Source organism: Pelophylax lessonae, assembly GCF_965119305.1.
Source record: "Pelophylax lessonae genome assembly, chromosome: 11".
NCBI classification, from domain to species: domain Eukaryota; kingdom Metazoa; phylum Chordata; class Amphibia; order Anura; family Ranidae; genus Pelophylax; species Pelophylax lessonae.
In genome coordinates this window covers 229,198,712-229,225,375 of record NC_138778.1, presented here as the reverse complement: position 1 = coordinate 229,225,375, position 26,664 = coordinate 229,198,712, and the positions used below count along the sequence as shown (strand labels likewise).

The window sequence follows — 26,664 nt, the reverse complement described above, 5'->3', positions numbered from 1 at the left end:
GAATGGCTGTTCCGGGTGTTTTCCCATGCCTAGGGAGCCACATACAGCCTGCCATACAAATGAATGGCTGTTCCGGGTGTTTTCCAATGCCTAGGGAGCCACATACAGCCTGCCATACAAATAAATGGCTGTTCTGGGTGTTTTCCAATGCCAATGGAGCCACATACAGCCTGCCATACAAATAAATGGCTGTTCCGGGTGTTTTCCCATGCCTAGGGAGCCACATACAGCCTGCCATACAAATGAATGGCTGTTCCGGGTGTTTCCCCATGCCTAGGGAGCCACATACAGCCTGCCATACAAATGAATGGCTGTTCCGGGTGTTTCCCCATGCCTAGGGAGCCACATACAGCCTGCCATACAAATGAATGGCTGTTCCGGGTGTTTCCCCATGCCTATGGAGCCACATACAGCCTGCCATACAAATGAATGGCTGTTCCGGGTGTTTCCCCATGCCTAGGGAGCCACATACAGCCTGCCATACAAATGAATGGCTGTTCCGGGTGTTTTCCCATGCCTAGGGAGCCACATACAGCCTGCCATACAAATGAATGGCTGTTCCGGGTGTTTTCCCATGCCTATGGAGCCACATACAGCCTGCCATACAAATGAATGGCTGTTCCGGGTGTTTCCCCATGCCTATGGAGCCACATACAGCCTGCCATACAAATGAATGGCTGTTCCGGGTGTTTCCCCATGCCTAGGGAGCCACATACAGCCTGCCATACAAATGAATGGCTGTTCCGGGTGTTTTCCCATGCCTAGGGAGCCACATACAGCCTGCCATACAAATGAATGGCTGTTCCGGGTGTTTTCCCATGCCTAGGGAGCCACATACAGCCTGCCATACAAATGAATGGCTGTTCCGGGTGTTTCCCCATGCCTATGGAGCCACATACAGCCTGCCATACAAATGAATGGTTGTTCCGGGTGTTTCCCCATGCCTAGGGAGCCACATACAGCCTGCCATACAAATAAATGGTTGTTCCGGGTGTTTCCCCATGCCTAGGGAGCCACATACAGCCTGCCATACAAATGAATGGCTTTTCCGGGTGTTTTCCCATGCCTAGGGAGCCACATACAGCCTGCCATACAAATGAATGGCTGTTCTGGGTGTTTTCCCATGCCTAGGGAGCCACATACAGCCTGCCATACAAATGAATGGCTTTTCCGGGTGTTTTCCCATGCCTAGGGAGCCACATACAGCCTGCCATACAAATGAATGGCTTTTCCGGGTGTTTTCCCATGCCTAGGGAGCCACACACAGCCTGCCATACAAATGAATGGCTGTTCCAGGTGTTTTCCCATGCCTAGGGAGCCACATACAGCCTGCCATACAAATGGTGTTTTCCCATGCCTAGGGAGCCACATACTGCCTGCCATACAAATGATTGGCTGTTCCGGGTGTTTTCCAATGCCTAGGGAGCCACATACAACCTGCCATACAAATAAATGGCGTTTCCGGGTGTTTTCCCATGCCTAGGGGCCACATACAGCCTGCCATACAAATGGTGTTTTCCCATGCCTAGGGAGCCACATACAGCCTGCCATACAAATGAATGGCTGTTTGGGTGTTTTCCCATGCCCAGGGAGCCACATACAGCCTGCCATACAAATAAATTGCTGTTCCAGGTGTTTTCCCATGCCTAGGGAGCCACAAACAGTCTGCCATACAAATAAATGGCTGTTCCGGGTGTTTTCCCATGCCCAGGGAGCCACATACAGCCTGCCATACAAATAAATTGCTGTTCCAGGTGTTTTCCCATGCCTAGGGGGCCACATACAAATAAATGGCTGTTCCCGGGTGTTTTCCCAAGCCTAGGGAGCCACAAACAGTCTGCCATACAAATAAATAGCTGTTCTGGGTGTTTTCCTATGCCAATGGAGCCACATGCAGCCTGTTATACAAATGGCTCCCAAGCCTAAGGAGCCACATACAGTCTACCTTACAAATAAATGGCTGTTCTGGGTGTTTTCTTATACCAATGGAGCCACATACAGCCTGCCATACAAATGAATGGCTGTTCCGGGTGTTTTCCCATGCCTAGGGAGCCACATACAAATGAATGGCTGTTCCAGGTGTTTTCCCATGCCTATGGAGCCACATACAGCCTGCCATACAAATGAATGGCTGTTCCGGGTGTTTTCCCATGCCTAGGGAGCCACATACAAATGAATGGCTGTTCCAGGTGTTTTCCCATGCCTATGGAGCCACATACAGCCTGCCATACAAATGAATGGCTGTTCCTGGTGTTTTCCCATGCCTATGGAGCCACATACCTTCTGCCATACAAATGAATGGATGTTCTGGGTGTTTTCCCATGCCTAGGGACCCACATACAGCCTGCCATACAAATGAATGGCTGTTCCGGGTGTACTCCCATGCCTAGGGAGCCACATACAGCCTGCCATACAAATGAATGGCTTTTCCGGGTGTTTTCCCATGCCTAGGGAGCCACATACAGCCTGCCATACAAATGAATGGCTTTTCCGGGTGTTTTCCCATGCCTAGGGAGCCACACACAGCCTGCCATACAAATGAATGGCTGTTCTGGGTGTTTGCCCATGCCTAGGGAGCCACATACAGCCTGCCATACAAATGAATGGCCGTTCCGGGTGTTTTCCCATGCCTAGGGAGCCACATACAACCTGTCATACAAATGAATAGCTGTTCCGGGTGTTTTCCAATGCCTAGGGAGCCACATACAGCCTGCCATACAAATGAATGGCTGTTCCGGGTGTTTTCCCATGCCTAGGGAGCCACATACAGCCTGCCATACAAATGAATGGCTGTTCCGGGTGTTTTCCAATGCCTAGGGAGCCACATACAGCCTGCCATACAAATGAATGGCTGTTCTGGGTGTTTGCCCATGCCTATGGAGCCACATACAGCCTGCCATACAAATGAATGGCCGTTCTGGGTGTTTTCCCATGCCTAGGGAGCCACATACAGCCTGCCATACAAATGAATGGCTTTTCCGGGTGTTTTCCCATGCCTAGGGAGCCACACACAGCCTGCCATACAAATGAATGGCTTTTCCAGGTGTTTTCCCATGCCTATGGAGCCACATACAGCCTGCCATACAAATGAATGGCTGTTCCTGGTGTTTTCCCATGCCTATGGAGCCACATACCTTCTGCCATACAAATGAATGGATGTTCTGGGTGTTTTCCCATGCCTAGGGACCCACATACAGCCTGCCATACAAATGAATGGCTGTTCCGGGTGTACTCCCATGCCTAGGGAGCCACATACAGCCTGCCATACAAATGAATGGCTTTTCCGGGTGTTTTCCCATGCCTAGGGAGCCACATACAGCCTGCCATACAAATGAATGGCTTTTCCGGGTGTTTTCCCATGCCTAGGGAGCCACACACAGCCTGCCATACAAATAAATGGCTGTTCCGGGTGTTTTCCAATGCCTAGGGAGCCACATACAGCCTGCCATACAAATGAATGGCTGTTCTGGGTGTTTGCCCATGCCTAGGGAGCCACATACAGCCTGCCATACAAATGAATGGCCGTTCCGGGTGTTTTCCCATGCCTAGGGAGCCACATACAACCTGTCATACAAATGAATAGCTGTTCCGGGTGTTTTCCAATGCCTAGGGAGCCACATACAGCCTGCCATACAAATGAATGGCTGTTCCGGGTGTTTTCCCATGCCTAGGGAGCCACATACAGCCTGCCATACAAATGAATGGCTGTTCCGGGTGTTTTCCAATGCCTAGGGAGCCACATACAGCCTGCCATACAAATGAATGGCTGTTCTGGGTGTTTGCCCATGCCTAGGGAGCCACATACAGCCTGCCATACAAATGAATGGCTTTTCCGGGTGTTTTCCCATGCCTAGGGAGCCACACACAGCCTGCCATACAAATGAATGGCTTTTCCAGGTGTTTTCCCATGCCTATGGAGCCACATACAGCCTGCCATACAAATGAATGGCTGTTCCTGGTGTTTTCCCATGCCTATGGAGCCACATACCTTCTGCCATACAAATGAATGGATGTTCTGGGTGTTTTCCCATGCCTAGGGACCCACATACAGCCTGCCATACAAATGAATGGCTGTTCCGGGTGTACTCCCATGCCTAGGGAGCCACATACAGCCTGCCATACAAATGAATGGCTTTTCCGGGTGTTTTCCCATGCCTAGGGAGCCACATACAGCCTGCCATACAAATGAATGGCTTTTCCGGGTGTTTTCCCATGCCTAGGGAGCCACACACAGCCTGCCATACAAATAAATGGCTGTTCCGGGTGTTTTCCAATGCCTAGGGAGCCACATACAGCCTGCCATACAAATGAATGGCTGTTCTGGGTGTTTGCCCATGCCTAGGGAGCCACATACAGCCTGCCATACAAATGAATGGCCGTTCCGGGTGTTTTCCCATGCCTAGGGAGCCACATACAACCTGTCATACAAATGAATAGCTGTTCCGGGTGTTTTCCAATGCCTAGGGAGCCACATACAGCCTGCCATACAAATGAATGGCTGTTCCGGGTGTTTTCCCATGCCTAGGGAGCCACATACAGCCTGCCATACAAATGAATGGCTGTTCCGGGTGTTTTCCAATGCCTAGGGAGCCACATACAGCCTGCCATACAAATGAATGGCTGTTCTGGGTGTTTGCCCATGCCTATGGAGCCACATACAGCCTGCCATACAAATGAATGGCCGTTCTGGGTGTTTTCCCATGCCTAGGGAGCCACATACAGCCTGCCATACAAATGAATGGCTTTTCCGGGTGTTTTCCCATGCCTAGGGAGCCACACACAGCCTGCCATACAAATGAATGGCTTTTCCAGGTGTTTTCCCATGCCTAGGGAGCCACATACAGCCTGCCATACAAATAAATGGCCGTTCTAGGTGTTTTCCCATGCCTAGGGAGCCACATGCCTAGTCTCTACCTCCTTCTCTCTCCTAAAGGGGTATCTTATTCCAGAGATCTGTCCATTGATGTTCTATAGGCAGGGACTGATGTGTCATAGGATAAGGGAGGGAAAGGTAATTCCCGGTGACAGGTCCACTTCGGCATGTCATTCACCACACAATGAGTGTATCACGTTCCCACATCTGATACAGATCAGGCAGTTAGCGGACTGTCAGTACACTTTATGAGATGGCGTTATTGAAATGTATCCGCGTAGAACAACATTGTCTCATATTGCTGAGCTCCTCTGACATGGATGGCTGGGAAGACATAAGCTGCAGAGCAGAGCCTGCCAGTTGTGGAGGTGGGTGAGCGTGCCGTGCCATGCTGGCCGTTTTCTGTATTAGACACGTCTACCTTTTATATCCTTTAGATAATTCCCAGTCCCCTGATGGAAGCGTCTCACCCCAATAAGCACTAATTATTGGCATCACGTTTTTGGCTTTGATATATGGTGACATCATTTTAGTTTTGGCGCAGCAGATTTGGGGGTTCGGGGTTATATTTCTACCCGCTGTCTGTGCCCACTACAACTTTATCAAAACTGGAGCAGTTGTGCATGGCAACCAACCAATCACCATCAGACTTTCATTTTCAAAGCTTAAATGAAAAAACTGACGATGGAAACTGATGTCGGCCAAGCCCAGCTGCTCCAGTTTTGATAAATTTCCCCCATAGGAGCAGGAGGGGGAAGGGAAGTTGCGCTGCACTGTTGAGTTGTTCTAGGTATACGGTGTTGCATCTGAAGGAGAATAGTAAAAATGGAGACATGATTACTGCTCAACGCGTTTCGAAAATCAAAGTCCACTTCTTCAGGAGGATTTAGGAGGAATGGTGCATATACTGTATATACTGATCAGCTTGTTGGCTAAATCAGCCAAATTAATTTTATTATCATATCTGTGCCTGTGCATTATCCAGGCTCTGACCAGAGGACTGTTAGGGATCCAGGGGGAAGCCACTTTATATGATCTTATATATATGATCTTACCCTGATCGGGACACTAATGTAAGAGGGAACCCTCATGTAAGAGGGGACTCTGATGAGGACCCTGATGTAAGAAGGGACTCTGATAGGGGCACCTAATGTAAAGGGGGACCCTGATGTAAGGGGGTCCCTGATAGGGACCCTGATGTAAGAAGGGACTCTGATAGGGGCACCTAATGTAAAGGGGGGCCCTGATGTAAGGGGGTCTCTGATGGGGATCCTGATGTAAGGGGGCACGCTGATGGGGACCTTGATGTAAAGGTGGGACCCTGATGTAAGGGGGTCTCTGATGGGGACCCTGATGTAAGGAGGGACTCTGCTGGGGACCCTGATGTTAGAGAGGACTCTTGATGTAAGGGTGAAACACTAATGCAAGGGGTAGGATTCTTATGGGGACCCTGATGTAAGGGGGTCTCTGATGGGGACCCTGATGTAAGGAGGGACTCTGATGGGGACCCTGATGTAAGGGGGGGAATCTTATGTAAGGGGGGACTCTGATGGGGACCGTTATGTAAGGGGGGCTCTGATGTAAGGGGGATACTCTGTTGGGGACCCTGATATAGTGGGGGACCCTGATGTAAGGGAGGGGGATTCTGATAGGGACTCTGATGTAAGGGGGCCCCTAATTGAAGGGGGAGGGTTCTGATAGAGACCCTGATGAAAGGGGGGGATCTTATGTAAGGGGGGACTCTGATGGGGACCCTTAGGCAGGGGGATACTCTGTTGGGGACCCTGATGTAAGGGAGGGGGACTCTGATGGGGACCCTGATGTAAGGAGGGCCTCTGATGGGGACCCTTTTGTAAGGGGGTTGGACTCTGATGGGGCATAGCTGCAGCATTTCCTGGACGGTCTTTTCCAATCGGCCTTTTGTGTACTTAGAAAAAGTCTTCGATCTTTGAGTTCAGCTCATTAAAAATTGGGGCAAAAACAAAAGTGGTGTTTTCATAATTTTGTTCGTTGTGTGTCGCTGCGCTCTCACTGACACCTTCCTGACATCCAATCAGAACATTCCCAACCACACATTCTGTTCAATGTAGTATCGCCATCCCGCAGTCATGTCTTCTGATGGCGCCGCCGTTGCCTGGGGCCAATAGATGTTGTAAATGTGAAATGATTTCCCGGAGAGCTGCGCTCATTGAAATCGCTCGCTTCACGCATTTTTTGAGGTTGCCTACGGGAAACGTCCAGCCGCAGGAAGACATTGTGCCGGCAGGACGGACTCTGATAGAGCTGGAAGAGGTCCGTGACATCATTTCATCCAGGAATAAAAATTTTTTTTTTTTGCTTATTTCACATGTCACCGCGCTGTGTGTGTGAAATGCGTTATAGATTTGGGGGGGGGGGGGGCACGATGAAAGTCACACTGGCCCCAGCATGTTACCCGGGTTCCTGTCTGTAAAAAAAGCCTAATACACAGGTGGAATAAAAATCACCTTACCTGCCAAAGGACTGGTCTGTTCATCCAGTCCTGAGATTTACACAGCTCTGCCACACACAACCTGATTTTTCTCTGCTGCCTCTTAGTACAGCCTTAGTGAAAGGAACAGCAGCAGACTGATGAGGTTATCTTTCTTTTGCTCTGCTGTCTCCTTCTATCAGCATGCTCCTTGTTAGTACATGAGCACTGGACAGCTGATTGGCTCCTTGTGCTGTTTCTTCCACTTCCAGTCTGAGTCACCAACCTGATCAGCTCTATGCCAAGGAGATGTGTTGCACTGTGTGAGGCGAATGGTGGTCACACCAGATACTGACTGGTTTTTGGACCCCCCTTTGCTGTACTGCAAAGACTTACACAGCTTAGTGATGTATTAATGACATAGAGCCGCATTCATTGTGTGTCTTTGTATCTCTGTCTAGAGTTCAGCTTTAGGTTTTCCCATCATGGCAGCACTCCACCGCGCCTGCAAACACAATTACATTATAAATAGTTCTATAGGTTGGAGACGGCGACCCATCGGGTTCAACCCATAAATAACTGACATCGGGTGTGTTGGGGTTTTTGTCTTGCAGAACGCCGAGCTACAACTACGCCCCGAACCCCGACAAGCACTGGATCATGAGGTACACCGGTGCCATGATGCCCATCCACATGCAGTTCACCAACATTCTGCAGAGGAGGCGACTGCAGACCCTGATGTCCGTGGAGGACTCGATGGATCGGGTATGGACAGGAATGGGGGAGGGGATAAAATGCCATCATATCCAATAGGAATAAGACTTTTCAGGATCACAATGAGTTTCCAGTTAAATGGGATTTATTTTCTGAAATAATAGTAGAATTTTGGAATGTAAAAGTGAGGTAGTAGTAGTAAAAGTACTGTTGTTATAATTATTATTAAGGGTGTTATTTTTAAATTACGATTAGTAGTGGTGTTATTTATTTTTTTTTTTTAATTATATTTTTATTAATATTAGTTGTAGTATTATTAGTGTTATTTGTAGTTGAAATATTATTAATAATTAATAAGAATACAAATAACAGTAATAATACTGCCAATATTATTATTAACAATAACACTACTAATATATTATATTATTAATAATATTGGCAGTAGTATTAGTGTTTTGGATAATAATATACAAATAACACTAATGATACTGCCATTAATATTATTCAAATAACACTAATAATACTGCCAATAATATAATTTAAATAACACTAATACTACTACCAATAGTAATATTATTATTATATAAATAACACTAATAATACTGCCAGTAATATTATTCAAATAACTACTACAATACTAATAATAATAATAATACTACAACCAATATTATTATTATTATTGGCAGTAGGATTAGTGTTATTTATATAATAATAATATTGGTAGTAGTATTAGTGTTATTTATATAATAATAATAATAATATTGGTAGTAGTATTAGTGTTATTTATATAATAATAATAATAATATTGGTAGTAGTATTAGTGTTATTTATATAATAATAATAATAATAATATTGGTAGTAGTATTAGTGTTCTTTATATAATAATAATAATATTGGTAGTAGTATTAGTGTTATTTATATAATAATAATAATAATAATAATAATATTGGTAGTAGTATTAGTGTTATTTATATAATAATAATAATATTGGTAGTAGTATTAGTGTTATTTATATAATAATAATAATAATATTGGTAGTAGTATTAGTGTTATTTTAATAATATTATTAGCAGTAGTATTAGTGTTATTTGTAAATTAATATTATAATAACACTTATACTACTATTAATAATATAATAATATAGCAGTAGTATTAGTGTTAATAACAATGTTGGCAGTAGTATTGGTGTTATATTTATAATAATAATAATGATATACAAATAACACCAATACTAATGTCATTAATATTATTCAATTAACACTAATACTACAACCAATATTATTATTATTATCATCAGTAGTATTAATGTTATTTATATAATAATTAAAAAGTTGTGAAGGCGCCAAGCCCCAATTAAAAGATGTTAAAACCTGCTGCCCTTTTAATTGTTAAATAACAATAAATAGGTGATGGATAAATGGTAAAAAGGCGCTGGTAATCTTTAAAGTGCTGTATATAAATACTTATAAAATAATTTAAAGTGTATATTTTTCACAAAGGAATAAAAACTTCAATAGTGCAATATATCTTAAATAATTAATAAAGTGCAAGTGTTATCCAGCATTCGTGCAAAATATTCGCAAAAAAAGAATTTTTATGAAACAGTGCTTACTTGTGCATCCACAAAGGATCAATAACACCGCAAAACTGGTGCATATATTAAATCAATAAATATTAAATCAATAAATATTGTGCTCACAATTAAAGTGTTTAAGGTGGTAAAAAAAGTGCTTATAAATAATTAAATTCTAGTCCAAGTCAATTCATGCAAAAAGATTATCAATTCAATCGCTTGGATCTTTGGTGCTTCAGGTGAAGGGGAGTGTCACTCGTTGCCTCTTACCAGATAAGGGCAGGTCGCAAGGACCCCCAACGCCTGTGATCCCTTTATTTAGGTGGATCAAACCTTTAATCGACTCCTTTCTCCAGAGTATCCTGCTCCTTACTCCTATTCGTGCGTTACTCGTACATATGAAGATACGGTCCGCATGTATAAAGACATATAAGATAGCCGAACAATAGTGTAATACTGTTGATTTTTAATGGAAATACACAAATAACAAATAGTTGGCTTCTTACATTTTGTTGTGCCCTCCTGGCACTGGGCAATTTGTATTGATTGCTTGCGGGTATCAGGAAAAGACTCCTCCAAGGATCTGCAGTATCCCTTTTGTATCTCCTATTCCCCTGCTAGCATGCGGCGGTCGGCTTGCGTTCCAGCCTGTATATCAAAATGCCCTTACTTCCTACTTCCGGGTATTAGCAGAGACCACAATGCATTTCGCTTGTATTTGCGTCATCAGGCGGTCTCTGCTACCCGGACTATCGCTATTAAATACCGCTGGCTGCAATTTGATAGGCTCCTACTGGATTTCTCCAGAGCGATCCTCTCTAGCCAATCATTAACTAATGCGGCCTCGATTGTATTGCCATTTTACCAGCTGACACTATTTAAAATTGTAACATTACTTTATTTCGAAATACTGTGTTAAAAATCATTAAGAAAAGCCGATCTTACTGCTAAGGTGGACGCACTACACGCACCTTAGCAGTAAGAATAGGGGAATTCAAAAATATTAATTGCAGTAGTATTAGTGTTATTTGTATATTATTATTATTCTAATACCACTTATACTTCTGCCAATGTTATTATTCATATACCATAGCAGTAGTTTTAGTGTTAATAATAACAATAGTGGCAGTATTATTAGTGTTATTTGTATAATATATTTAGATATTATTATTATTATTATTATTATTATACAGGTTTTATATAGTGCCGACAGTTTACGCAGCGCTTTACCACTTGAGGGTAGACAGTACACTCTAAAAAAAAAAGTAGGAACCTGTTCCTTAGAGCTTACAATCTAAGATCTACTAATACTACTGATATTAATATTATTATTGGCAGTAGTTTTAGCCCCCGTTCACATAGGGGCGGTCCGACTTCGGGCGGCGATCCTCCGAGATCGCGGTGCGAGCAGCGCGCCGCGACCTTGGAGCGGCCGCCACGGACTTCATAACATTGAAGTCTATGGCGGTCGCCTCCGGGTCGCCCCAAAGAAGCTCCGGACCCTTTTTCTAAGTCGGAGCGACTTGTGTCGCTCCTATTAGAACGGGTCCGCAGCTTCCCTATGGAAGGCGACCTGCGGCGACCTGTGAGGCGACCAGGTCGCCTCACAGGTCGCCCTAGTGTGAACGGGGGCTAAGTGCTGTTTGTATAATATTATTATTATTGTTATTATTAATAATATTAGCAGCAGTAGTATTAGAGCTCTTTCACACGGTCCGCCTCCGTAGGCGGATCCGTGCTGCTCAGCGGGGATCGATCCGCGATCCCCGCTGAGCCAGCGTATGATGGAGAGGGAGGCGTCACAGCCCCCGCTGCTCTCTATGGGGGATCGGATGAGAGCGGACCGCCTGTCCGCTCTCATCCGATCCCATCCGATCCGATTCCTGGACGGATGGAAAAATAGGGTTTCCATCCGTCCAGATTTCACGGACAGGATCGGATACGGATGGCAGCGGTTGTCAGTGGAGGTTTCTCCGCTGACATCCGCTGCCCCATAGAGCTGCATGGAGGATCCGATCAGATCCGCCTAAAACACTGACAGGCGGATCTGAACCGCCCGTGTGAAAGAGCCCTTAGGCTCGGTGCACACTGCCGCGATTTGGGATCCGACTTCTGAGACCCCAAGTCGCGTGACATGTGAAATTCCATGTTAGTCAATGAGAGCGGTCGTAATTAGCGCTACTGAAGTCGCTCCGACTTCAGAAAAGGGTCCCGTATTAATTCAAGGCGACTCCTATCTGATTTATATTCTACACTTCTATCAAAGCAGTACTCAAGTCGCCAGGAAGTCGCCTGGCAAAGTCGTACCGCAAGTTGCACGACTTTCAGATCGCATCAGTGTGAACCGAGCCCTAGTGTTATTTGTATATTATTATTATTATCATTCTACAAATAACACTAATAATACTGCTGCCAATAATAATAATACTTATAATAAAAGTTGTAGTATTTGTTTTTTTTATGAATAATATTTATAATAGCAATAGTATTAATTTTGTTTTATATAATAATAATAACAACATTATTATTATGATTAGCAGTAGTATTCATGTTTTATGTATAATATTATTATTATTATTATTCTACAGATAACATGAATACTACTGCTAAAAATAATATAATAATTATAGCTGTAGTATTAGGGCTCTTTCACACGGGCGATCCGATCAGATCCGCCTGTCGTTTTTTCAGGCGGATCTGATCGGATCCTCCATGCAGCTCTATGGGGCAGCGGATGTCAGCTCAGACACCTCCGCTGCCATCCGTATCCGATCCTGTCGGATGGAAACCCTATTTTTCCATCTGTTCAGGGATGGGATCGGATGAGAGCAGACAGGCGATCCGCTCTCATCCGATCCCCCATAGAGAGCAGCGGGGGCTGTGACACCTCCCTCTCCGCACTGCAAGCGGAGACGGAGCTGTCGTCCGCCGGCTCAGCGAGGATCGGCGGATCGATCCTCGCTGAGCAGCAAGGATCCGCCTATGGAGGCGGACCGTGTGAAAGAGCCCTTAGTGTTTGTTTGTTTTTTTTTACTATCAATAATAATAATAATAATAATATATAAAAATGCCACCAATATTAATATAATGACAGTAGTATAGTGTTGTTTGATTATTATTTTGCCACTATTATTTGTGTTATTTGTATAATAATAATAATAATAGTAGCAGTAGTATTATTGATATTAGTTATTATTATTTTAGTAGTAATGTAATTTAGAGTCCATTTAATATTCTCTGTATTCTGTATATACTGTCCTGTCTGTACAATGTTGCCAGTTAGCTTAGACTTTCTGTAAGTGTAAAGTAAATGTTTGGTTGAGGTATTGAGGTTCGGAGACCCTTTAGTGCATGCTATATAGTGCCTAAGGCGTGCTAAAATGACGTCTGACAACAGTAAATAAAAGGCCACTTTAGCATGCCCTCAGTGCGCCTGAAGTAAAGCCCAGGTAAACTTTCAGTTTAAATCCTCCAAATACATTCCAGTTGTATGAAATTGAGATGAGTCTTACAGCTTGATTTCTATAGAGTAGAAAGTCCTTTCCCCTTCAGAAAAGGACTCTTGTCTCTGTTGGGAAGCAGTGGTCTCTCTGCAGAGGTCAGAGGTCTGAGACAGAGCTAAAGCTCCCCAGTCACCTAGGTTTATCCTGCCTGCTGTGGTTTTAATGTAAGCCAACCAGTAACAGAATTAGGCAGGCCACAGAAAGTCCAGTAATGGTGATGGATGCTAATTTTCCGCTAATTTTGTTGTGTTTCATTCATACAGAATAAGGTGAATTGGGAAAATACCACATTATGGCCACTAGATGGAGCTGAAGATCATAAGAATTACTTATTCACAATGGTTGTAGCTCCGTCTTGTGGCCATATTGAGGTATTTTGCTTAACGATTTTTCTTTTTATTAACTAACAACATTTAACCTGGAGAAAAAAAAAAGAACCTAATAACGTTCGATTTTGCTGGAACGTACACAGAACATTTCCATATTCCTCAGGGCCAGATAAACTCACACAGAAATAAAAGCCTGGAAGGGGCTCTAACACTCCACCAAAGCTACAACCAGCAGATACCGTACATACTTTAAGGTTGCGGTGTTTGCTGGACGTCACACGCAGTCGGATCCAATTTTGCTCGCGCCTCGCCGTCGTTCCATTAATATTTTATGGGCTCTCCTTCGTCTTTTATGATTTTGATTTACATTTTCTCCCCTCAAAGCCGGGAGCGTTAAAACGTGTTTTGTTAAAATTATAAAAAGACGGACGCGGCCTTTCCTTCTCGCTAATGTTTTATTAATCTACACAACAGACAATTTATTGTTTTTATTTACTGAGTTAATAAAAGTGCGGCCGATCGTGTCTCCTCACCCCGCCGAGGAACGCGCCGGGAATATTGATGTACTTTGGATACTCGGAGATGATTCCGCACGTGTCCGGGGTACAGGGTTCCATAGATAGAGGATTTATTTGTACCCAAAATAGGAGGCATGGAGCACCTCATACCTCGTGTCCCCCTGATGTCCCAAATATTGCTTTAGCCTATAAAATGTACTCATAGAAAGTGAACCCGTCATCAGATAGAGATTTTCCTCTATAGTAACTCTCCTAGGTATGTATTACCTCTCATAGAGATCCCAGGACCCCCCCCCCCCCCCCCGACAATGCCTTCATCCACTTTTCAGTTCTAAAGGAGGGCACCAACTTTGTTCAGGCATCATCCACCCACAGTCACCGTCTACTTCTGAGACTGAGGTGCCGGCTCAGAGGTGACACCAATCATGTAATTCCTGGAGGATGTGCTCACAAATGTCTTACAAGATCAGCCCCTGCTGCAGCCTCTCACCTTGTGACTCTCTACAAAGTTACAATGTTGCAGTCTCTCACCATGTGACTGACTACAAAGTTACAATGTTGCAGCCTCTCTCCTTGTGACTGACTACAAAGTTACAATGTTGCAGCCTCTCGCCTTGTGACTGACTACAAAGTTACAATGTTGCAGCCTCTCACCTTGTGACTGACTACAAAGTTACAATGTTGCAGCCTCTCTCCTTGTGACTGACTACAAAGTTACAATGTTGCAGCCTCTCACCTTGTGACTGACTACAAAGTTACAATGTTGCAGCCTCTCGCCTTGTGACTGACTACAAAGTTACAATGTTGCAGCCTCTCACCCTGTGACTGACTACAAAGTTACAATGTTGCAGCCTCTCACCTTGTGACTGGATACAAAGTTACATTGTTGCAGCCTCTCACCTTGTGACTGGATACAAAGTTACAATGTTGCAGCCTCTCACCCTGTGACTGACTACAAAGTTACATTGTTGCAGCCTCTCACCTTGTGACTGACTACAAAGTTACAATGTTGCAGCCTCTCACCCTGTGACTGACTACAAAGTTACATTGTTGCAGCCTCTCACCTTGTGACTGGATACAAAGTTACAATGTTGCAGCCTCTCACCTTGTGACAGCCCCTACCCCACCAGCAGCCATGGTTCTGGGTGGAGTGACCCTGTATACCTCTCCCATTGCTTCCTATCTGAGCCAGTGTAATATAATTATTAATATTCAGGATTTATGTATTGTACAGAAATTATATTATTATTATAATACAGGATTTAAATATTTTTATTATACAGGATTTATATAGTATTTTATACAGGTTTTTTTATAGTATTATTATTACTGTTGTTTAGGATTTATGTATTATTATTACTATACTGGATTTATCTAATAATATACAGGATTTATATATTATTATTATTTTTATTACTATACTGGATTTATCTAATAATAAACAGGATTTATATATTCTTAATATTATACAGGATTGATATCATCATTATTATTCATGATTTATATATTATGCAGGATTTATATATTACTATTATACAGGATTTGTATATTCATATTATACAAGATTTAGATATTATTATTATTGTTAAACAGGATTTATATATTATTAATATTATACAGGATTTTAAAATGTAATATTATACAAGATTTAGATATTATTATTATTATTCAGGATTTATATATTATGCAGGATTTTTATATTCCCACTTGTATTTATATTATACATGATTTATATATTATTATTCTAAAGGATTTATATATTATACAGGATTTAGATATTAATATTATACAGGATTTAGATATTATTATACATTTATGTAATAATATTATTATACAGGATTTATATATTTTACAGGATTTATGTAGTAGTAATAATATACAGGATTTTGTTGTTATTATACAGGATTTTTAAATGTAATATTATACAGGATTTATATATTAATATACAGGGTTTTTATATTATTATTATACAGGAGTTCTATAGCACCAACAGTTTGCACAGCGCTTTACAATATAGAGGGAGGCAGCGCAGTTACAATACAGTTCAATACAGAAGGAATAGGAGGGCCTTGCTCATGGAGCTTACAATCTAAAGGTAATATTGTCTGGTTTTGCTGTATTTGCAGATCTATAACACGCTGGTGGAGATGGGGGAGATCGATAACACGTATATCATCTACACGTCCGATCACGGATATCACATCGGACAGTTCGGATTGGTGAAAGGGAAATCTATGCCGTATGAATTTGACATCCGGGTGCCTTTCTATATCCGAGGGCCGAATGTGGATGCCGGAACCCTGTAAGTGCTTACACCCCCCGCCCCCCCCCCCCAAAAAAAAAATCTGCTTGTTTGGTGAGGGACCCCAATGCCCCCAATCTGACCTCTTGTGACCTCCATTGCTTCTTGTGCTGGTCAGGCACGTTGTCCCGTTTTCTAGCTGGGAAAGTGTGGGGGGAAGGTTTTTTTTTTTTTTTGGGGGGGGGGGGCATTGTACTCTTATTTCTTTACTGATGCCCCCCCCCCCCCCCCATTTCATTCTGCTCAGAAACAACCAGTCCTACTAGTTTTATCTCAGCAGTCATAAGTTGCTTGTCTGTCACATGACCCCCCCCCCCCCCCACACTCAGGAGAACCTTTTGGTGAAATGCAACAATGTAACAGCAATCTAAAGACACAGTTCTATGTATTTCCTGTTTGTGTGCTCAATGGCCACCATTTCCTCCTCCTGTCTGCAGAAATCCGCACATCGTGTTGAACATCGACCTGGCCCCGACCATCCTGGACATCGCCGGGTTGGACATCCCCCCCGAAATGGATGGAAAATCCATCCTGAAACTGCTGGACACCGAGAGGCCAGTGAACAGGTGAGGAGACCCATAAGGGGGTGTACAGGGGGTGGGGGGAGAAGAATGTCACTTTGTAACCTTTGGATTTTAAGCCTCCATTCACACTTGTGTGACTTGTCGTGTGACTTTGATGTCCAATGTCGCATGACAATTTGCAGCCCATTCTTTTCACTGGCACCCGTTCAAATCGGTGCGACGTAGAAAAGGTGACTCTGCACTACTTTGATGCGACTTTGATCCAGAGAGTGTAAAGGCGGATCAAAGTCGCACTCAGTCTCGCTCCAAGGTCACCCCGGATATTGAGTGACTGATGTCGTGTTAGTGTCAATGGAGCCTCATTTTCATTTTTAAAGATCCAAACAGAATAATAGATGAGAAGCAGGAGGCTGGGGGGTAAAAGTGCAATGTTCTGCCCTTGACCAATAACGGTCACAAGGTTAGTGGAGCACAGACAGTTACAAGTTCTAAGGAGGTACAGAGCATCCGGAAAGTATTCACAGCGCTTCACTTTTTCCACATGTTGTTATGTTACAGCCTTATTCCAAAATGGATTAAATTCATTATTTTCCTCAAAATTCTACAAACAATCCCCCATAATGACAACGTGAGAGAAGTTTGTTGGAAATCTTTGCAAATGTATTAAAAATAAAAAAAAATTAAAAATCCCATGTACATAAGTATTCACACCCTTTGCTCAATACTTTGGTGAAGCTCCATTGGCACCAATTACAGCCTCCAGTATTTCTGAGTATGATGCTACAAGCTTGGCACTCCTATTTTTGGGCAGTTTCTCCCATTCTTCTTTGCAGGACCTCTCAAGCTCCATCAGGTTGGATGGGGAGCGTCGGTGCAAAGCCATTTTCAGATCTCTCCAGAGATGTTGAATCAGGTTCAAGTCTGGGCTCTGGCTGGGCCACTCAAGGACATTCACAGAGTTGTCCCATAGTCACTCCTTTGTTATCTTGGCTGTGCGCTTAGGGTCGTTGTCCTGTTGGAAGAGGAACCTTCACCCCAGGCTGAGGTCCAGAGCGCTCTGGAGCAGGTTTTCATCAAGGATGTCTCTGTACATTGCTGCATTCATCTTTCCCTCAATCCTGACTAGTCTCCCAGTTCCTGCTGCAGAAAAACATCCCCACCACCATGCTTCACTGTAGGGAGGGTTTTGGCTAGGTGATGAGCGATGCCTGGTTTTCTCCAGACATGACGCTTGCCATTCAGGCCAGAGAGTTCAATCTTTGTTTCATCAGAGCAGAGAATTTTGTTTCTCATCGTCTAAGAGTCCTTTAGGTGCCTTTTGGCAAACTCCAGGTGGGCTGTCATGTGCCTTTTACTGAGCAGTGGCTTCCATCTGGCCACATCCATACAGGCCTGATTGGTGGAGTGCTGCAGAGATGGTGTTTGTTCTGGAAGGTTCTCCTCTCTCCACAGAGAAATGCTGGAGCTCTGTCAGAGTGACCATCGGGTTCTTGGTCACCTCCCTGACTAAGGCCCTCCTCCCCCGATTGCTCAGTTTGGCCGGACGGCCCTCTCTAGGAAGACTCCTGGTGGTTCCAAACATCTTCCATTTATGGATGATGGAGGCCACTGTGCTCATTGGGACCTTCAATGCTGCAGAAATGTTTCTGTACCCTTCCCCCAATCTGTGCCATCCTTGGACTTCATGTCTTGGTTTGTGCTCTGACATGCACTGTTATCTGTGGGACCTTATATAGACAGGGGTGTGCCTTTCCAAATCATGTCCAATCAATTGCATTTTCTACAGGGGGACTTCAATCAAGTTGTAGAAACACCTCAAGGATTATCAGTGGAAACAGGAGGCACCGGAGTTCAATTTTGAGTGTCATGGCAAAGGCTGTGATACTTATGTACATGGGATTGTTTTATTTTTAATAATTTAGCAAAGATTTCAAACAAACTTCTGTCACGTCATTATGGGGATTGTTTGTAGAATTTTTAGGAAAATAATGAATTTAATCCATTTTGGAATAAGACTGTAACATAACAAAATGTGGAAAGAGTGAGGCACTGTGAATACTCTCCGGATGCGCTGTACATTACATATACTGTATATATTTCAGGCTTTCCTCTGAATTAGACATAGAAAACGAATACATTGTTTTAATTTGAGACCGGATAATAGAAGTAAAATACAAATTAACATTTGGGGATTGCGAAATCCGGGAAAGCGCCAGAACTTAGTCCGTCACAGATGACATTACTGCGTCTAATTACCTCTGCGCCTCTCTCGCAATTTCACCGTTCTGTTTGAACATTTCCGATTTTTTTTTGGATTCTGTTCCCCTTTAATGTCACATGAAATGTGGGGGCTGGCGGTGTCGCTCAGCTTTGCGGTAACCATGGAGACGGCGGCTCTCAAACTTGATTAGATTGGGAAATTTCCCCAGGAAAGCTGCAGAATTGGCGTTAATTGGCCTCGGATGTGACGCCGGTGTCACATCCAACTAGGAGGCTTTGAGCCCTCAGACAGATGCGTTTTCCCGGGATATTACCGCCACGTCTCCAAGTTGTCATCGCCGTTCGCTGGAAATGGAGCCCATCATCTCTCTAATAGACTTTTTTTTATGTTTTGTATCCTGTCTGACAACTTCTTCATTTTGTGTTGGTTGAGATGAAAAAGCAGCCGCCATCGCAGCTTATGCGCTGTGGGTGGGGCTTTTAAAGGGTATCCTTAAAACAAAAAGCATGAAAAAAAAATCCATTGACTCCATGCCATTCCCCTTTGTAGGTCAGAGAGGGTTGCAGGTCTTCATGGGCCAGAGGGGGTTGCTGGTCTGTGGTGGGTTGAGGGGGTTGCCTATCTGCGGTGGGTCGCTGGTCTGTGGTGGGTTGAGGGGGTTGCTGATCTGCGGTGGGTCGCTGGTCTGTGGTGGGTCAAGAGGGGGTTGCTGGTCTGCGATGGGTTGAGGGAGTTGCTGATCTGCGGTGGGTCGAGAGGGGGTCGCTGGTCTGCGGTGGGTTGAGAGGGGGTTGCTGGTCTGTGGTGGGTTGAGAGGGGGTTGCTGGTCTGTGGTGGGTTGAGAGGGGGTTGCTGGTCTGTGGTGGGTTGAGAGGGGGTTGCAGGTCTGCGGTGGGTTGAGGGGGTTGCTGATCTGCGGTGGGTCGCTGGTCTTCGGTGGGTTTAGAGGGGGTCGCTGGTCTGGGTGGGTTGAGAGGGGGTGGCTGGTCTGCGGTGGGTCGAGAGGGGGTGGCTGGTCTGCGGTGGGTCGAGAGGGGGTTGCTGGTCTGTGGTGGGTCAAGAGGGGGTCGCTGGTCTGCGGTGGGTCGAGAGAAGGTCGTCGGTCTGTGGTGGGTCGAGGGGGGGTTGCCGGTCTTCAGCTGGTCGAGGGGGGGTTGCTGGTCTGCATGGGTTGGGGGGCTGTTGCAGGTCTGAGTCAGTCGCGGGGGTTTCGGCTCTGCAGGCGAGACAGAAGGGCTTGCGGCTCTGGGGGCGAGTCGGAGGGGTTGCGGCTCTGGGGGCGAGTCGGAGGGGTTGCTGCTCTGGGGGCAAGTCGGAGGGGTTGCGGCTCTGGGGGCGAGTCGGAGGGGTTGCGGCTCTGGGGGCGAGTCGGAGGGGTTGCGGCTCTGGGGGCGAGTCGGAGGGGTTGCGGCTCTGGGGGCCAGTCGGAGGGCGTTGCGGCTCTGTGGACCAGTCGGAGGGGTTGCGGCTCTGCGGGCGAGTCGGAGGGGTTGCGGCTCTGCGGGCGAGTCGGAGGGGTTGCGGCTCTGCGGGCGAATCAGACAGCCCATGGGTCTACGTGTGCCAGAAAGCTGCAGGTCTGTGTGCAGTCACTGGAAGTGGTAACCTGTGAATTGTTTCCTCAATAATCCAGGTTTCAAGTACACAAAAAAGTGAAGGTGTGGAGAGATTCGTTCCTGGTGGAACGCGGGTGAGTTGTGACCTCTACATATTTATTATTTAATTAGAGCTCTGTTTGCTAATAATAAAATGCTGTACAATATGGGACCACCACCTATGAATGCATGGGGGATGCGGGGGTTTAAAGTGGACCTTGCATTACAATGAGCGTGAGCCCCTCCCCCCTTTACAAAGCACCTAATGTTTGTAAGTACAAAATGTACCAGTAAAATAACATAAGCAAAAAAAAAAATGTCAGATTAAAGCTTAACCCCCCCCCCCCCATCTTCTGCATCGATTGAAGTGATGTCACCGTCCTTCTGGGAAAAATCTTGAGGGCAAAGCAGAAGAAATCTGATGAGAAGACCTGCCAGTCCACCTGTAGTCTAGGAGCTGCAGGTGGACAATGGGTATGAAAAGTATAAATCGGAACTGTTCTCCTTGCAGGCACCTTCTGTAGCTACTAATAGAAGGTGGTTGGTAAAGGGGGAGGAGGGGCCTGGGCAGTGAATGCGGACCTTTTGATATTTGCTGTCCTGGTGGTGCCGGGACAGGTGCGGTCACTTGCCACCCCAAACTTAGTTACGTCTCTTCTTGCTATCTACACATTATACAGAAAATTGCTGCATAAGAGAGAGGTGGATAAACCGGATGCCCAAGAGGAGAACGTTCTACCCAAGTACCAGCGAGTCAAAGACTTGTGCCAACGAGCTGAATACCAGACGGCCTGCGAGCAGCTGGGACAGGTAATTACCCACAATCCTCCTTACTCTGTACTTGTTCTGATCCTAATAGTGATGTACAAAACTGCTAAACCCCCCCATACTCCCCTATGGAGCAGAGCAATTTTTACACTTCTGCTGTGGGCTGGTTTATTCAGCAATACTTTTTGTCATTACTTAATAAAACAAAGTTAAATATGACAAATATATAAATATATACCGTAAATAAATAAATAAAAAAAAATATATATATATATATATATATATATATATATATATATATATATACCGTAAATAAAAAAAAATATATATAAAATCTCAATCATTTGTCCTGTTTAAAATGACACTTAAAAGCAATGCAAAATTATTTCTAACTTAAAGAGGAAGTAAAGTCTTCCAGGTTTTTTTTTTCTTCCCTGCAAAGTAAATGCATATGTAAATGCATCGCATACTAGCACATTACGTGACACCTGCAAACGATGCCCGCGTTGTCCCCTCTGGCGGCCGCATCCATCTTCGCCCCTCTTCCTTCCGGGTCTGCAGACCCTGGCTGAATTACTGCGCACAGGAGCCGCTGGTCATGGCACAGGTTTTTGAAGAAACAGCACGTGCGCTGACATCATCTGCTGCATGCAGTGTAAATATCTCCTAAATGCAAGTTTAGGAGATATTTACAGTACCTATAGGTCACCCTTATTATAGGCTTACCTATGGGTACAAGTTATAAAGGTGGGTTTACAACCACTTTAAAGCGGAGCTTCCCCGTTTGGCCACCTCCTCCCCCCTCCCCTCTCTGCTGCCACACTTGACACATTTCGGGGGAGTGTGTACCTTTTTTTGGATAGTTTTTAATGCAAAACTAAAAAAAAAAATTACGTTTAAAATTTATTGGTTAGGACAATAGAAATAAAATAAAAAAATATTCCCTAAGGAACTAAGGCAAAAGACATAAATTGAAAGACCAAACATTGCTCAGGGATGGATCATGTAGCCTGTAAGATCTCTCACTCACTCTCTCGAGGCTCTGCCCTACGCGTTACGTCCAAATTGTCATCTGGGGGATCTGTAAAGTGTACTTAGTGGAACTGCAGTCTGCTCACATAATTTGTAATAAAAACATATTTGCCATTCTGAAGCTTCCCTCCAACCACTTTGTATATTATTTTGCATGCACTGTGATTCTGTACTTGCCAAATATGCTGCAGAAATCTCCCTCCACTAAGTATGGCTGCAGCCATTTTAACTGTGGGCAGCTTAAGCTGCTGCCTGTTCATTTCCTGGATTTACACAGACACACGAACATACACACATATATATATATATATATATATATACAGACAGACAGATACACTAACACCACTGCTTGCATGCACATTTCTCCTCTCTCGATGAATACTCCTAGATCTCTGCAGTCCCCTGTTATCTCCGCCCTTATCCAGCCCCCTCCAGCTCTGCAGCTTTCCTTGGCTTTCCTCTGAATCATCCCTCATCCCTTGCTGGCAAACTCTAACGAGAGTGAGAGAGAACTGTGGATGATGTCCTTAGCCTAGGCTAATTACAAGATAAGAAAGAGGAAGTGGGCTGTATAAGGTATTTACTGGCAGAAAAAAAAAATTACTATCCAAAGTTAAAACAACAAGGGCAGAAGATTTAATAGATGTAAATCTGAAAAAATGACTGAAGGTCCGCTTTAACTACTTCCGGACTGCCCGCCCGCCACAGTTTTACTGCGGCAGGCAGCGTCTCCTGCACGAATCAACGTAGCTCTACATCGGTAGCGCTCCTGCCCCCACTCGGCAGCGGGGACTCCGATGCAGGGGGCAGGTGGCTCTGATTGCCGCCTGCCACCCGCAACCGATCCCCACTGAGAGAGAAGAACGGTCAGCTATATATAGCTTCTATATAGGATCACAGTTCTCTGTGATCATTTCAAAAGCCCCACCCCCATACAGTTAGAAACACTCCCCTAGGTACACATTTAACTCCCTGATCACCCACTGTGTTAACCCCTTCCCTGCCAGTGTCATTTTTACAGTAATGTTGCTATATTAATTACTGTAGTAATGTCAGTTAGGGGTCTGACCTGTCCGCTGCAATGTCGCAGTCCCGCTATAAATCGCAGATCGCCGCCATTACTAGTAAAAAAAAAACAATAAAAATGACATGTTTGCTGTAGTTAGTAAACAGGATAAATTTTGCACAAACCAATGAAAATATGCTTATTGCGATTTTTTTTTTTTTTTTTTTTGTTTACCAAAAATATATAGCACACAACAAATTGGCCTAAAATGTTAAAAATTTTAGATTTTTACATTTTTTTTTTTTTTTGGGAATGTTATGTAGCAGAATGTGAAAAATTCTTATATGTATGGGTGGTTCCTGCGCTATCTGAGGATATGTGTGTTTCCCTTCTTGCTGCTGCACCACAGTACTGGTACCAGGAACCAGTTAATACAATGTATACAATTTTGGTTGGTGGTGCGCTTCAGAAGTGGACATAAAGTAAAATAAAGTGAATGTATAAACTGACGTGGTAAAAAGTGTTCTAGTGATAAAAAGTGGTGTCGCTGGATAATACAAGGTGATCACATTACTTCATATATAAATATCATATATAAATATCAATATAAGTAAACCATTCCAGTATATCTTCTATACAATAAAGTGCTGAGTGTTTAAACTTTCCTAAGAGATGTCAATAAATATGCCGTAGACAAGATAAAAATATAAATAAACTTCAAAAAAGATACAAAGTGCTATGTGCTATTTTCCTTCAATCAAAAATAAATAAATAAATTAGGTGCTGTGTTTATAGTGTCCATATATACAAAAATCCAAAATCAGGTGTAATTCCCTTCGATATCATCAAATAAAACAAGGTGCTCTCATGCAAAATATGGGTGTTGTGACTTGTTGCCTCCACCAGGTGTCACATCTAGGTGCTCTATATTCTCACCTCAATAAGGTGTGTATTGCGCCTGTATACAAAACTTAGCCTCCGGGTATCATATAGGCTTTTACTTATTCCGGTATCTTGTTCCAACCTCCGAGTGTTTCCTGTCCTGTCCTGTTAGTATTTTGGGGTGCATAAACTTTACGTCCTTAACTCCTTATCGTGGCCTCGGGCTCAGTGAAAACAGAGGGCAATCATGGTGTAGTATGTCAAATCAGATTTATTATTAAAAACGTAGTTGCACTTACAATTTGTAGATCATTTGTTTGCAGATAAAATCTCAATACAACGGGGGGAGCGTTATCGCTCCGATCTCTAACGTCACTTCCGGTAGTCTGGCGGCTCCTCCTACGCGTTACGTCACATCACGTGACTTCCCTGAGGAAGTCACGTGATGTGACGTAACGCGTAGGAGGAGCCGCCAGACTACCGGAAGTGACGTTAGAGATCGGAGCGATAACGCTCCCCACGTTGTATTGAGATTTTATCTGCAAACAAATGATCTACAAATTGTAAGTGCAACTACGTTTTTAATAATAAATCTGATTTGACATACTACACCATGATTGCCCTCTGTTTTCACTGAGCCCGAGGCCACGATAAGGAGTTAAGGACGTAAAGTTTATGCACCCCAAAATACTAACAGGACAGGACAGGAAACACTCGGAGGTTGGAACAAGATACCGGAATAAGTAAAAGCCTATATGATACCCGGAGGCTAAGTTTTGTATACAGGCGCAATACACACCTTATTGAGGTGAGAATATAGAGCACCTAGATGTGACACCTGGTGGAGGCAACAAGTCACAACACCCATATTTTGCATGAGAGCACCTTGTTTTATTTGATGATATCGAAGGGAATTACACCTGATTTTGGATTTTTGTATATATGGACACTATAAACACAGCACCTAATTTATTTATTTATTTTTGATTGAAGGAAAATAGCACATAGCACTTTGTATCTTTTTTGAAGTTTATTTATATTTTTATCTTGCCTACGGCATATTTATTGACATCTCTTAGGAAAGTTTAAACACTCAGCACTTTATTGTATAGAAGATATACTGGAATGGTTTACTTATATTGATATTTATATATGATATTTATATATGAAGTAATGTGATCACCTTGTATTATCCAGCGACACCACTTTTTATCACTAGAACACTTTTTACCACATCAGTTTATACATTCACTTTATTTTACTTTATGTCCACTTCTGAAGCGCACCACCAACCAAAATTGTATACATAGAATGTGAAAAATATTGTTTTTGTTGCAGAATTGTCGTTCTATTTTTCTTTATAGTGCAAAAAATAAAAATCTCAGAGGTGATAAAATACCACCAAAAGAAAGCGCTATTTGTGGGAAAAAAGGACATCAATTTTATTTAGGTACAGCGTTGCACGACTGCGCAATTGTTCGTTAAAGTAACGTAGTGCCGAATTGCAAAAAATGGCCTGGTCATTAAGGGGGTAAATCCTTCCGGTCCCGAAGTGGTTAAGGAATGATAATGTGTAAATTTTATTTTTTTTCCACTTGTCAGGTTGCTTTAACCACTTAAGCCCCGGAGGATTTTCCTGCTAAACGACCAGGGGGTATTTTGCGATTCGGCACTGCGTGACTTTAACAGACAATTGCGCGGTCGTGCGACGCTGTATCTAAACCAATTTGGCGTCCTTTTTTTCCCACAAACAGAGCTTTCTTTTGGTGGTATTTGATCACCCGTGCGATTTTTACTTTTTGCGCTATAAACAAAAAAAAGAGCGTACATTTTGCAAAAATAACAATATTTTTCACATTTTTTTATATGAAATTCCCCAAAAAAAATGTAAAAATCAAAATTTTTTAAAATTTTCGGCCAATTTGTTTTATGCTACCTATGTTTGGTAAAAAAAAATCGCAAAAAGCGTATTTTGATTGGTTTGCGCAAAAGTTATCGCGTTTACTAGGGAAAGGGAAAGATTTCTGTCATTTTTGGTGTTTTTTTTTTAACGTGTAATGGCGGCGATCTGCGATTTTTTTTTTGCGGTACTGCGACATTGGGGCGGACAGATCGGACCCTTGACTGACATTTTTGACACTTTTGGGGTTACCAGTGACATTTCTACAGTAATCAGTGCTATACATATGCACTGTTACTGTAAAAATACACTGGTAGTGAAGGGGTTAACTTTATTTGGGAGGGAGGGGCTGTGTGTGTCCCTAGGGGTGTGCTTTCTACTGTGATTGGCTGTGGCTTGAGCTGTAAGGACACTGATCAACGGATCTACATAGTAGATCCATGTGATCAGTGTTTTTACAGCGAGGAGAATGACA

The 26,664-nt window shown here is 43.6% G+C and overlaps 1 protein-coding gene across 5 annotated transcripts in view; it reads left to right on the top strand.

Moving 5' to 3' along the window:
- The window catches only part of SULF2 (sulfatase 2), a gene marked incomplete at its 3' end in the record, with an annotated part of 224,503 nt that overhangs the window by 166,626 nt on the left and 31,213 nt on the right, over positions 1-26,664 (top strand). For 4 of the 5 annotated variants that reach the window (XM_082272191.1, XM_082272190.1, XM_082272192.1 and 1 more), the window contains exons 6-10: positions 7,937-8,087; positions 16,086-16,261; positions 16,699-16,827; positions 20,640-20,696; positions 21,282-21,411. In XM_082272191.1, coding sequence (XP_082128317.1) covers positions 7,937-8,087; positions 16,086-16,261; positions 16,699-16,827; positions 20,640-20,696; positions 21,282-21,411 — 643 coding nt within the window. Of the gene's footprint in view, positions 1-7,936; positions 8,088-16,085; positions 16,262-16,698; positions 16,828-20,639; positions 20,701-21,281; positions 21,412-26,664 lie in introns of those variants that run through there. The other variant, XM_082272193.1, reaches the window with a different exon arrangement.